Source organism: Mustela erminea, chromosome 13 (genome assembly GCF_009829155.1).
Source record: "Mustela erminea isolate mMusErm1 chromosome 13, mMusErm1.Pri, whole genome shotgun sequence".
Taxonomy (NCBI): Eukaryota; Metazoa; Chordata; class Mammalia; order Carnivora; family Mustelidae; genus Mustela; species Mustela erminea.
In genome coordinates this window covers 79,481,404-79,495,621 of record NC_045626.1, presented here as the reverse complement: position 1 = coordinate 79,495,621, position 14,218 = coordinate 79,481,404, and the positions used below count along the sequence as shown (strand labels likewise).

General features: G+C 41.0%; 1 protein-coding gene across 1 annotated transcript in view; it reads left to right on the top strand.

The window, feature by feature from the left end:
* The window catches only part of FBXW8 (F-box and WD repeat domain containing 8), a 125,794-nt gene that overhangs the window by 48,119 nt on the left and 63,457 nt on the right, over positions 1-14,218 (top strand). Inside the window, exon 5 of the mRNA XM_032309357.1 lies at positions 1,974-2,131. Coding sequence (XP_032165248.1) covers positions 1,974-2,131 — 158 coding nt within the window. The remainder of the gene's footprint in view (positions 1-1,973; positions 2,132-14,218) is intronic.

The window sequence follows — 14,218 nt, the reverse complement described above, 5'->3', positions numbered from 1 at the left end:
CAAAGGAAAGGAAGTACGTTTCCAAGTCCCGGAGTTCTCGGACTCCTACATTTGCTTTCTGTGTCTTCCTTTCACTCCTTGTCTCTATTTCTGATGGTGTCGCCGTCCGTCCCACCTTTCTTTTCTGAAATGGCTCCTTCCTTTCATGTAGAACTTAAGAATCTAATCATGCACAGTCTAGACGTTCAAACGTGTTATCTTTGTTCACTGTCTCTGTAGCTAAGCAAATGGCTTTAGTCCAGGGAATACCTGAGTTCTTTTCTGGGGTGTCAGGGTGAGCCTGGTAGATTTGGCGTAGTGGTGTGTGTTCTTGTATAGGGTTCCTCATTAAGAAGGGTGATCTGGAATGCTGCCTAGAGGACCTGGGAGCCAGAGGCCATGCTTTGGCCACAGTGATACCAATATCCACCCTTACTTGGCATCGCCGGGCTTAACAACACTCATGGAGTGAGCATTCCTATTTACTGGGGGATCAGTCGTCTTGCAGATTTCCTTCAGCCCAATTTTTGAAAGCGTGTCTCTCTCGCTGGCTCTTTACACCACAGGCGCACTCCCCGGGCACCGTCCTGTGGGGCGAGAGCCAAATTTTCCAACTGAGGGAATTTATGTGACAGAATCATCTTTGAATCACATAATGTATATATTTACCAGCAATAATTTGAGGGAATTACTGCTATATTCAGTAAAAGAAGCACTCCTTTATCAGAATGTTCTTAGTTGTTTTTTTACATATATTTTTTTTAACGATTTTACTTATTTGAGAGAGTGTGCCCATGAGCAGGGGGAGGGACAGAGGGAGACGCAGTCTCCCTGCTGAGTAGGAAACCCAATGTGGGGCTCGATTCCAGGACCTGAGCCAAAGCCAGACGCTTAACTGACTGAGCCACCCAGGGGTCCCTCTTAGTTTCTTTATTAACAAATCTCACATGAGAGATTGATCTGTAACTACTTGATAGATATATCATGTGATAGATTTCAGTAGTTGAATTCATCTCAGAGATTATCTTGAGTATTTATGGTTTTTATGTGGGATCTAAGAAATGCTGAAGGAACTATGGCCAGGGTCTCTAGAAGACTGTGAACCTGCTTAAAGTCATGTGCCTGTCTTTGTGTTTGTGGGGTACATCATTAGACTCTTAAAGCCTTTCTAACATGCCTCCCCGTGGTTAGCTGATTTACATGTTGAACCAAACTCTCTGTAGCAGATGTAAGGAACTTAGCATAAATACTTCGATGGCAGACAGCACACCATCTCGTCATCTGGCCATTCCATTATCCTCGTATCTGAGGGGCCTCATGTCTGAGCAGGTTCTGGCCCTGTCTTGGCTTTGATGGAGAGAGTCATTTGTTGGAGTGGCAGTAGTAATAGGAGAGAGTGAGTGCTTCTATTTTCTAAGTGGGCAAAACCGGGGAGTGTCATGCATTTCGGCAAGAGCTTTTCATGAGAAGGCAGCATTGTCTGGCTGCTAAAGGCAAGATTTAATTGTTTCAGCAAATCAATTAGTCTTTAGGGACTTTAATCAGTCAAATCTGATGCATGGATGAGGCATTAGAAAGCTCGCGCCTGTAAGACCATTAGTCCTTAGCTTTTCTCTCTTGGTCTGTCTTTTGTGTATGTGTGTAAATACTCTGGCCTCTACAGATTTCTGCTAGTGATCCCTTTGCTGGGATAACGCAAGGCAGTAGATTGGTTATGATAGCGTAAGGGAGATCTTGATGCCAAAATCTTGTAGTACGGTGTTCTCATTTGAATTGTCACCCTTGTGCCGTGTGAGAGCATGAACTGTGTTCACAGCCTTCTGTCAGCTAGGTGACCTTTTCTCCTGTTGGAATTACTCCTCTAAATAACATTACAAGAATGGCTGCCCACCAACCAAATCTTACTTCTGTTGTTTTAAGGTTCTCCCTGTTTTCTCTACCATGGCCCCGCTCTCCAGTCCCCGTTTGGAACCAAGTGTGCTCTTCTTTTCCAGATATACATCAGGGGACGTGAGGGTGTGGGACACCCGCACCTGGGACTACACAGCCCCTTTCCTGGAATCAGAGTATGAGGAGGACGAGCCTGGAATGCAGCCATATGTCTCCTTTGTGAGGATAAACAGCTCGCTGGCGGTAGCAGCTTATGAGGATGGTAAGTAACCGCAACCCTCCTCCCTATTAAGGAAAAAAAGCTTTACAAAAATTAAGCAGCTGTGGCCGGCTCCCCCCTGTAATCCCTCCATACATACACGTGGGCACACACACATGTTCACACACATACACTCACTCTTGCCTTTATGTGAAGAAGTTGGCCAATAACCCTTCCATGCATTAGTAGGCAATGGAGCAGAGCACCCAGTAAGACTGGTGTTTAATTCCTACTGGAACTGGCGGGCTGGGTTTCAGTGCCAGACACGAGGCTGGCCAAGCCATCTTAAGCAAATAGCTTGTTTGGTATAAAATATTAAATATACTTGGCCTACTTTTCCTTTAGTCTCTGCTCAGTCCAAAGGGAACTGGGAAAATGGGGGATAGACAGATAATCTGTTGACAAATATGGAAAGAGAAAAATAAAAGTCAGTGCCTACCTTCACCTGGCATTTACATACCATACAAAATAATTTATGGTGATGTATTGTCTCTTTGGGATTGATAGTTATTTTTGTGTATGAACAACCATGGATTTACAGAACTAGTTAAGAAAAGCCTAAAATTATATTAACCTAAGTCATGAAACACCTGTCAGCTTGTAACTAATAGGAATAATAATTTTGATGGCCGTGATATCCTATGCTCCTAAGTTCTATTATGTTGTGATGTTGCAATCTCCAAAAGCTTGATTTCCCCACTTGCCTGAGTTGGACCACAAAATGTTTTGGAATGTTAGTCTTCATGTCATGTCACTGTTGGAAATATTCGGAGTCAGTGAAACAACCACAGAGTCCATGGTTGGCTCAGATGGACAAAACTGTAGTAAAGTAACTAATGGGCAATTTTATATCTATATGTCACTTAAAAAGAGGGCTGAAATCTTGAAATGTATTACTTTATGTATTACTTTCAACATATTACTTTAACAACATGAACTCTATTCTTTCAGTTTTGATGGTAGTGGACTCCATTGATAGATTTTCTTTTTAGCTTCTAGAAATTCAGCTAAGCTCTTTCTGCAATATGTAGAATTTCCTGTATGTTTCTTGAGCTCCTGGGTAGGTAACACAAGATCGGCTTGAGTGTGTTTCCAAATTACCAGTGTTTTTCTAAAAAATGAGTATGCAGAGGCTGTAGTACAATTAGAATCCTACAGTTCTAGCATCCTCTCCTAGCCTTCCTCAGCCACACACGTTCTTCTTTGGATGGGGAAACTGGAGCCCAAAGAGGCCAGCTAGGTGATTTGCTTGAGGCTGAGCTGTGAGTCCAGTAGTGAATCCAGAAGGGTGACTGTGTGTCCCAGGCCCGCTGGGGTTGGGATGCACACTTTATCTGCTACTAAACACAGAGACACCTGCAGAGATGTGCACCTGGTTGATCGGCATCCCCATGTCTCCTATCTTGGGAGCTTGAAAACCCAGCTTGAGGAGATGGGCTAGTGTGCTGCCAGTTTCCCATCATTGGTCAGAAGTGTCTTTGTCCCCCTCATCCCTATTGCTGCACAGAAGCCTCGGGAAACCATGCAGATGGGAGACAGAAACTACCTTCTTTGGTTTTTTTGTTGTTGTTATTGTTGTTTTTATTATGTTAGTCACCGTATAGTACATTAGGGTTTTTTTTTTGTTGTTTTTGTTTTTTTAAAGATTTTATTTATTTATTTGACAGAGATCACAAGTATGCAGAGAGGCAGGCAGAGAGGAAGGGAAGCAGGCTCCCTGCTGAGCAGAGAGCCCGAATTGGTGCTCGATCCCAGGACTCTGGGATCACGACCTGAGCTAAAGGCAGAGGCTTAACCCACTGAGCCACCCAGGGTGCCCCAGTACATTAGTTTTTGAGGTAGTGTTCCAAGTTTCATTGTTTACATATAACACCCAGTGCTCCATGCAATATGTGCCCTCCTTAATACCCACCACCAGGCTCACCCATCCCCCACCCCCCAAAAACAATTTGTTTCTTGGAGTCCACAGTCTCTTATTGTTCGTCTCCCCCTCTGATTTCCCCTCGTTCACTTTTCCCTTCCTTCTCCTAATGTCCTCCATGTTATTCCGTATTTTCTACAAGTAAGTGAAACCATATGATGATGCTCTGCTTAACTTATTTCACTCAGCATAATCTCCTCCAGTCCCATCCATGTTGATGTAAAAGTTGGGTATTCATCCTTTCTGATGCCTGAGTAATATTCCATTGTATATATGGACCACATCTTCTTTATCCATTCATCTGTTGAAGGGCATCTCTGCTCTTTCCACGGTTTGGCTATTGTGGGCATTGCTGCTATGAACATTGCGGTACACATGGCCCTTTTTTTCACTACGTCTGTATCTGTGGTAAATACCCTCTTTGGCAAATACTTGGTAAATAATGCCCAAAATGTATTTTTAAAACTTGATTTAAGGGACGCCTGGGTGGCTCAGTTGGTTGAGTGGCTGCCTTCGGCTCAGGTCATGATCCCAGCGTCCTGGGATCGAGTCCCACATCGGGCTCCTTGCTCAGCAGGAAGCCTGCTTCTCCCTCTGCCTCTGCCTGCCACTCTGTCTGCCTGTGCTCACTCTCTCTGACAAGAAAAAAAACAAAACAAACAAACAAAAAAACTTGATTTAAAAAAATACAGTTAACATTCAAAAAGAGCAAAAATAATATACAAAGTAAAAGAAAATATATCTCCCGAAAAAGCTCAACTGCTTCTCCCTTGCATCCTACCTTGGTCCCTCCCCTTGTACATCTTACACATGGATCCTGTGCTACGTACTTCTCTGCAACTTGCCCTTGTTTTGTTTTTAACATAATGACACATCTTGGTATCTTTCCCTGTTGGCACTTACAGGTAAACCTTATTTTTTTTTTCAGGCTGAGTACAATGGCACAATGCAGCTATATTTATAATTAGAGCCCTTAATGATGCACACTTTGATGGTTTATTTTTGTTACTAAAAACCATGCTGCGAGCAATATCCTCAAATACCACAAAGGACTCGTGCAGATATAGCTATGGGGTAAATTGCTAGTAATAACTGGGTTGGAAGCTACACATGCTTTATGTTTTGATAAATATTACCAGATTGCCCTCCACAAAGGTTCTTCCAGTGAATGGTCGTACCACCATATATATGAGAGCAGTGGCTTCCTCACGCAGGTCTGATAGGTGGAAAAGACATTGCACTCTTGCCTTTGTTTTAGTTTCTTTATATGGACATGTGAACACCTTTTCTTTTTTTTTTTTTTTTTCTGTTTCTCTGCAAATTGCTGGTTCCTGTCTGTTCTCATTTTTCTCTGGGTTATCTTTTCTGATTAGAAAGGGAAATAGTCTTACCATACCTATTTAAAATTTTTTTTTCAGTTGGTCAGTTATTCTTCAGTGGACTTTGTTATGATTTATTTTTCTGGACGGTAGTTGTAGATGTATGTAATTTTGATTTTTGAAATCTATAATTGAGTGGGCTTTGTTCTGTAATTTAATGTTTTTGACTAAGTACTACATTTTTAGGGCTGTAAGATCAAACTAATAGAAATGGTTACCCATTGAGAAGTCTTGCTCTTTTTTTTTTTTTTTTTAGATTTTATTTATTTGATAGCACAAATGGGGAGTGGCAGAGGGAGAAGCAGATGCCCCACTGAGCAGGGAGCCTGATACGGGGGGCTCTATCCCAGAACTTGGGATCATGACCTGAGCCAAAAGCAGATGCTTAACCACCTGAGCCACCCAGGTGCCCCAAGATGTCTTGCTTTTACCCATTTTTGTCCACTCCATTCTAAAGCAGCCATATATTTTAGTTCTCTTTTTATCTTCCCAGTATTTGTGCTGCAGATAAGAATGTTCGTATTCTCCCCCTTTCTGAAATGAAAGACCACAAATTACATTATTCCATATGTTGGCTTTTTTCACTTAATTATCTTTCTTGAAAGCTTGTCCCTGTCTGTATATAGAAAAACCGCCTCCTTTCTCCCCCTTATACTGCGTGGTATTCCTGTGTACAAGGATCGTGGTTCAACTTACACAGCCCCTTACTGAGGAGTAGTTGTGTTGTTTCAGACCTTCTGCTATTAAAAGGTAGCAATAAGCCTTACCTGTAGGACATTTCTTGTGAGTAGAGGAATGGTAGTTACCTATAAAATTTATGAATCCAAGGGTGAATGCTGATGGGTTTCTACAATTTTGCACTCTCACCGGCAAGGTATGTTGGTATGCCCATTTCATCACACTTTTGCCAGCAAAGTGTGTTTTAGACTTTGAGGTGTTGTCAATGTGATAGACTAGAAATGGTATCCAAATGTAGTTTCAATTTATATTTCTCTTAGCTTAAGATTTCTTTTCATATTTGTACCTGCTACTTGTATTTCTTTCTTCTAGTAAGCTATGGGTTATTTTTCACACCTGAATCTTGACCAATATAGAGTTTATCCTGTGACAGTATAAAATATGAATATGAGGCTATTTTTTCCAGCCTCTCTTCTTAGAAAGCCCCTCACTCCCTACCTCACTGGCGCAAGTTGCTATCTTTATCAGTTTTTTAATGTGAGATTCTCTCGGTACTCAGGTCTGTTTCTGCGTGTTATGCTCTGTCTGATTGCTTACGTTTATACCATCAAGTTGGCGTTGTCTTTCTGGGTCCCGCGGCATTGTTGATGTCACGATTCATGTATCTCCAGTTCATTTCGGGACTAGGATTATGTCTTCGGTGAGAACTCTTGCATTTTTACTTCTCTTCTCACTCTGAGCTTGCTTTACTAGCTGATTGGGGCTTTACTATTTCTGGGATACACAACAACTTTTCATTTTTCTCTCAGACCTCAGGTGTCATTGTCTTTGGTCTCACTTCATTTTAACAGATTGAGACTGTGATATTTATACCAACATATTCATGAGTAGCTACTTCTGAGGCAAAGACAGATTGAAAACATCAAATGCACATTTTTATATTGCTCCTTTTCAGGAGCAGCAAACAGGCACTTCTTAGGCAAAACATGGCAGGAAAGAAATGTACCTTGTGGGGTCTGCTGTACGACATTTGTGACGGTGCCCAACAGAAGAGAAGAATATGATGAAATGAGTTAATGAACTTCAGCTCCCTGGCTGTGCTGAGGGAAGTTCTGTAGTCACTGAAGCCCCATTGATGGTCTACACACGTATTCTCCACAGAAGGAGTCAGATCGAGAGGGGAGACGGAAGCTGCTTTGGGAGAAAGTAAGTCGTCCCTGCATCCTTTTTAGCCTCCTCGCCCGGTCGGAACACTGTACACCCACCTGGGGTGTTGAGATTTGGCAAGGTGATCCACAGTTGTGATTTTTTGAATTCCAACCCACTGGCCTCATATTTCTTCTGCCTTGTTTCCGATTGTCAGCACTGGCCATCCTCCAGTTTGATTTTACCACTAATTGTGTTGCACGTTACTGTACCGAAATGAATCAAATCAAAATGCTTTTCCTGGAGCATTAGATAAAGCAGGCGAAGGTTCCGAGTAATGAGCAGATGCTGCTAATGCAGGGACAGTGGGGACCTTGCCAGGACTCCATCTGCTCCACGCTCGCCTGCCTCTGGCCCCGAGCCACAGCATTAGGGAAGGCGGTGTACTCGAAACCCACTCTCCGCTCACAGAGTTTATCTTGAAAACTCACTGTTTGGTGAGAAATGAGATTACACACTTTTTAGGTGCAAAGAAGTTCTCGTTTGTCCCTCAAAGTGGAGAGGAGAGACCAGGCACAGCGCATATTAGCATGCAGGAGCCGAGATGGAATAGCCAACGGTTGTCTCTGTGTGCTGCCATGAAGCAAGGCAAAGTGGCTTATCCACTTCTGCAGCACTCCCAGTGCAATTGTCTGAACACACACATGCTCCATTGTCCGGGGCTGTGCCCGCCCTGGGCCCGGGTGACTATGATTTCTCATTTACTGGCGTAGTAACAATGGATGGGAGGAGTGGGTCTCTCCAGGCTTCTTTTTAGCAGAGAACAGTAGGACCATGTTTTAGTTAGATGGCTATGATGAAGAGTAGGTGCTTTTAAAACTTCATAATTTTATGTTTAATTAAAAAAAAGACAGTTCTTTGATAGTTTTGCTTATGTCTCTTCTTTGTGTGACGATGGTGACATTGGAATGTAATGATACAACCTTTGAATGTAATACTATACAATAAACAATATTCTTCACCCCCCCAATCAAGATAGAAGTTTTACAAGAAGTTTAACATGCTAAAGCATTGCTTGGGAGATGGCTAAGACAGCTGGGTGTGGGTTGTGGATATGACTTTTTTTGTTTAATTGCCAAGACCTGCCTTTTCTGGTCATTGTTCTCTTAAAAGTTTCAACAACCAATTTTTGCTTGAAACCTTTGCCTAACCTTAGGTCTGGTGGACTTGCTTAGGTATTTGACAAAAAAAAAAAAAAAAAAAAGAAACAACTTTCTGATAATCCCAGAATACCAGGTATAGTCCTTATAAAAGATAGGATACCTTTATAAACATGAACAATGAACAGTAAGAATGCTCACGTTTTAAAGGTGCTCAGAGTGGAATTGAACACTGAAATGCAGAGATGGTTCTTTTGGTGTCAAAGGATTTGGGGAATTGAACTTTAAATTTGACTACCATTTGGCATGGTCTAGAGTGCTAGACTGTGTTTCATACATAGACAGGCTGTGGGAACTATGCTTATGTGATGGAAGTGTTTGAATAAAAACTTTTTTTAAAGTTTTTCCATTTTTCAGTAAGAAGAATTTGAAATTATATTTCATACTTACTTCTGTATGCTTTGGCCGGAATATGCGTTGTATCTACGTATTAGGGCAGTGTTCCTCAAGTGGGTGTCCAGAGAGAGAATCTTGAGCAGGAGCTGTGAGATCTCCAGGAAAGTTTGTTGTTGTTGTTGAAGACTTTACTTATTTATTTGACAGACAGAGATCACAAGTAGACCGAGAGGCAGGCAGAGAGAGAGGAGAAAGCAGGCTCCCTGCTGAGCAGAGAGCCTGATGTGGGGCTCGATCCCAGGACCTTGGGATCATGACCTGAGCCGAAGGCAGAGGCTTTAACCCACTGAGCCACCAAGGCACCCCAATTTGTTGTTTTTGTTGTTTTTAAATCTGTATTTTTATAGTAATCTAAAAAAAAAAAAATCTGGATCCTTTGACCTTGTAACTAAACCATGCAGCATGATCTCAGTATTTGAATTTGCATTTTGTGTTCACAGACAGTTGGTATCAAGTGATCACCTACAGGTCTTGTGATTGTTTTTCATGCTAAGGGTTCCACAGATGACTTTTTATTTTATTTATTTATTTATTTATTTATTTATTTTCCACAGATGACTTTTTATAGAGGTCTGCAAGCTCTCAAATTTAAGAAACACTGGGGAGGGAAGTTCTCAATTTCTACGATTACTGCAATTTTTTTTTTAAGTTTTTATTTATTTATTTGACAGATAGAGATCACAAGTAGGCAGAGAGGCAGGCAGAGAGAGAGGAGGAAGCAGGCTCCCCGCTGAGCGGAGAGCCTGATGTGGGGCTCCATCTCAGGACCCCAGGATTATGACCTGAGCCAAAGGCAAAGGCTTTAACCCATTGAGCCACCCCAGGCACCCCACGATTACTACAAATTTTTGATGTTACTACTGAAAATAATTTGGAAAATGTCTTTTCATGCAGAAAGTGATACATTGAATTTATGTTATGAAATTTGGTGTTAATCTTCTGGTATACTAGGGTGGTTTTACTGAAAACTGATTTTTAAAAATATACCGTATGATGCATAAATTCAAAGTAGCTATCCAGTGTTAGTAGGGTTGAGGTTAAAAATGGAAAGGAACAATGAATAGCACAGAGTATTTTTGTCGAAGGATAGTTTAGAGAAATAAATTGTCCATGTTCTTAAATTTACCTAATGAAATCACACATGAATTTTTTTTTGGAGACTGATAAATCAGATTTTCAGTGCAAGAATTTAATTTCCCTTTTAATACCTGCAATTTTGATTGTGGCATTTATTCTATACTAAACCCTACAGCTCTGTTAAAGCAGAAGTAAACATATTTGTGGAACGTATTTTTGTTTTAAAAGCGAGTTGTGTCTGCCTGTCAGCCATCTCAGTCAAAAAGTCATTAAGCAAGCTACACTGGAGTAGGAAGGCAATGCTGTGGGGCAGGGACAGGTGGAGGAGGGAGTCTGAGTGGAACAGTGTCCTGGCAGGTGTGGAAGGTTTGAGACATCCGGAGAGATTGGGCAGATAAGTATATTAAGGGTAATGGAAGCCAATTTTCTCACTATTGGTGAAGGAAGTTACGGGCATGGAGAAGGGCTATCCAGATGAACCCTGTGGGGCTGGATTGGAATAAAACGTGTTGGTGTAGAATTCCTGATTTTCATATAGATAAGTAAATAGAGGTATCTCTGTGTTTACATGTAAGCATATTCATACATGTCCTAGCTTCATTTGCTGTGAAGGTATAGAAGCAGCAATAGTCCAGTAGCAATGAGCATAAGTGCTTGGATCTTAAAAATTCCAGTCTTGGGGGGCGCCTGGGTGGCTCAGTGGTTTAAAACCTCTGCCTTCGGCTCAGGTCATGATCCCAGGGTTCTGGAATTGAGCCCCGCATTGGGCTCTCTGCTCAGCGGGGAGCCTGCTTCCTCCTCTCTCTCTCTCTGTCTGCCTCTCTGCCTACTTGTGATCTCTGCCTGTCAAATAAATAAATAAAAATAATAATAAAAAAAAAAATACCAGCCTTGGGGCACCAAGGTGGCTCAGTCAGTTAAGCATCTGCCTTCGGCTCAAGTCATGATCCCAGGGTCCTGGGATGGACTCCCGGATAGGGCTTCTTGCTCAGCAGGAAGCCTGCTTCTCCCTCTCCCACTGCTGTACTCTCTCTCACTGTCTCTGTCACTATCTGTCTCTCTTTCCCTCTTTCTCTCTCAAAAAAATCTTTAAAAAAATGAATACCAGTGCCCACTAAAAGGAATCAGGGCTGCTTGGCGAAGAGGCTGACTCCACGGCTTGGGTAGGGAAAGAACAAAATAATCCTGGAACATCCTATTGTACCAGGAAATACGGAAGTACTTAAGGAATTATGGTGACATGTCAAAAGAATACAGAAGCCACCTTGAAGGTAGCTTTAAAGAGGCCAGGCTGGTCTTTTTGTGGGATGTCCTTCAATTTAGGTTTCTAATACTCCTCACGATTCGACTCGGTTATGCGTTTTTGGCTGAACTATCACAGAAGTGATTCTGTGTTCGTCTCAGTGCATTCTGTCACGTAGCACAAGATGTCAGTTTGTCCCATTAGTGATGTTAAATTTGACCGCTTTATTAATTTGGCATCTGCCAGGCGTCTTGACTATGAAGTTACTTTTCTTCCCTTACTCTGTAATGTAATTAGGGTTCAGCAGGGAGATTCTTTGAGACGTAATATCCCATCCCTTATCTTCTTCTCCTCTGCTAGTTTTAGCGTCCGTTGATTTTTTTTGGTCTCAATTATTGCCATTATAACTGCCAATTAGTGATCTTCTAATTCCTTCTACATTTGTTAGGTGACATTCTGTGGTAAATGTGTACCTCTGTTACTGTCATGATTTTGATACTCAGATTGCGCCAGATTTGGCCAGTTCTCAAACTCATGAAGGTTTAAAAAAAAAAAAAAAGAAAAAGAAACTATTCCAGGTTGAAGGACACAAGGCAGCTGAATGCCATGTATCATCTTGAATTGGATTCTTTAGCTATAAAGGACGTTACGGGGACAAATGGCAGTGGGATCTGAATAATGGGTATATAAAAGTTCTTGTAAATTTTCTGTAATTTTCAGATTGTTTCAAAATAAGTTAAAACTTTTGTTTCTGATTAAGGTGAAATAACAGGGACTAGATTTATCCTCTGCCTTAAACTGGAAAACTGGAGAGAATGTATTAATGGTTTTCAGACATTAATCTCTAATAGATCAGTCTTGGGCTGTTTTTCAAACAAGAGGAATCCTACAATTACACCAGCTAACCAGCTGGAAACAACCCAGTACAGGGAAAGGGAACCTGAAAAGATAGATCCTGGACCTCATGTTGAGGAGACACCAAGAGGTCAAGGAAGCCAAGGTGGAAAGAATTTGTGGGCCAGAGTATCAGGGAGGAGGGAGCTGCACAGAGAGAATTCTACAGACCTATAGGGACTCCTCTGTCTTTGAGTACTGCTTTGCCCATGTTTGAGAAGAAATACCTGAGAGCAGGGAAAGAACCACCTGAAAGAAGGCAGATCAGTTTCTGAAGCTCACACAGGGCTAGGAATGGTCTGTATCCCCACCAACCAGCATGGAAAGACCTCACTCTTATAAGGCCATGATCCCATTCACAGGGCCCACACTCAAGACTTAATCTAATCCTAATTACCTCCCAAGGCTCCATCTCCAAATAGCATCTCATTGGGGGTTAAAGCTTCACCCTGTGAATTTTGGGGGGAGACACAGACATTCAGTCCATAACACCAACACTAAAGCTATTCTTTTTAAAGATTTTATTTATTTTAGAGAGTGAGCAAGAGTGCATGATCAGGGGAAGAGCTGATGGGGAGAATCTCCAGAAGACTCCATGTTGAGCACAGAGTCTGAAGTGGAGCTTGATCCCAGGAGCCTGAGCTCATGACCTGAGCCAAAACCAAGAGTCAGAGGCTTAACTGACTGAGCCACCTAGGTCCCTGAAAGCCATTATTTAAATATGAGTATACACATAGGTTTAAAAGTAAAAGGATGGAAACTTATACAGTGCAAACAGAAAGCTGGAGTGGCTACGTTACTTTCCAACAAAATTTTAGAACAAGGAATATTAGGGATTAAAAGGGGAATTTTGTAATGATAAAGGGGTCAGTTTATCAAACAGACATAGTAATCCTAAATATGTATCTCCTAACACAACTTGGGGGTTGCCTGGATGGCTGAGTCAGTCAAGTGTCCAACTCTTGATTTTGGCTCAGGTCATGACCTCAGGGTCATGAGATCAAGCCCCACATCAGGCTCCATGCTCAGTGGGGAGTCTTCTTGAGATTCCCTCTCCCCCACTGCCCTTCCCCTGCTTATGCGGTCTCCCTCTCTAAAATAAACAAAATCTTTAAAAAAAGAAAAAGTGAAACAAAAGCTGATAAATTGAAAGGGGAAATAGATAAATTCATAATTATAGTGGAAATTTCAGGCACTTTTATTTCAGTAATTGATGTAAGTAATTGGTAAGGTCATATAAGATTGAACAACGTTGTCAGCCAACTTTACCTGATTGGCATTTATAGAACTTTCCACATAACAGCTACAAAATACACATTCTTTTCAGGTAGCCTCAAAATGTTGGCCAAGATAGAGTATGTTCTGGGCCATAAAATTATTTTCAGTAAACTTAAGAGGATTGAAACCCTGCAGAATATGTTCTCACTGAAAGTACATTTTTCAACAAACATGAAATTAAAGTAAAAATAACAGAGCGCTGTAAAATCTCCAAATATTTGGAAATTATACAATGCACTTATAAATAACGTATGAGTTAAAGAAGAAATCAAGAAATATTTTGAACTGAATGAAAACAAAAAACCTTATATCAAAATGTATAAAATGTAGCTAAAGCAGTGCTTAGAGCGAAATTTAAAGCAATAAATGCTGAAATTATAAAAGTTTCAAATCAATGATATAACTTTTCACCTTAAGTAGAAAAAGAGCAAATTAAAATAAGCCAGAGAAATACAGTAATAAAGAACAGGAATCACAGAAATTGAGAAAATACTACAGGAAAATCAAAACTAGTTCCTTAAAAAAAAAAAAAAAAGAAGTGACAAGCACTAGTCAGAGTGATTAGGGGAAAAAAATACCAATGTCAGGAATACAACAGAGGGGACATCCTTATAGATCCTACAGTTGTGAAGAAGACTATAGTGAAAAATTATGAACAAGTTTATACCAGTAAACTTGATCTCTTAGATGAAGTGGATAAATTGATTTTCTTTGAAAGATAAACATTACCAAAATTCACTTAAGAGCTAGAAAACTCGAATGGCTCTATTTCCATTAAAGAAATGGAATTTGTAATGCAAAATTTTCCCATGAGGAAACGCACAAGCCCAATGACTTTACTGGTGAATTCTACCAAGC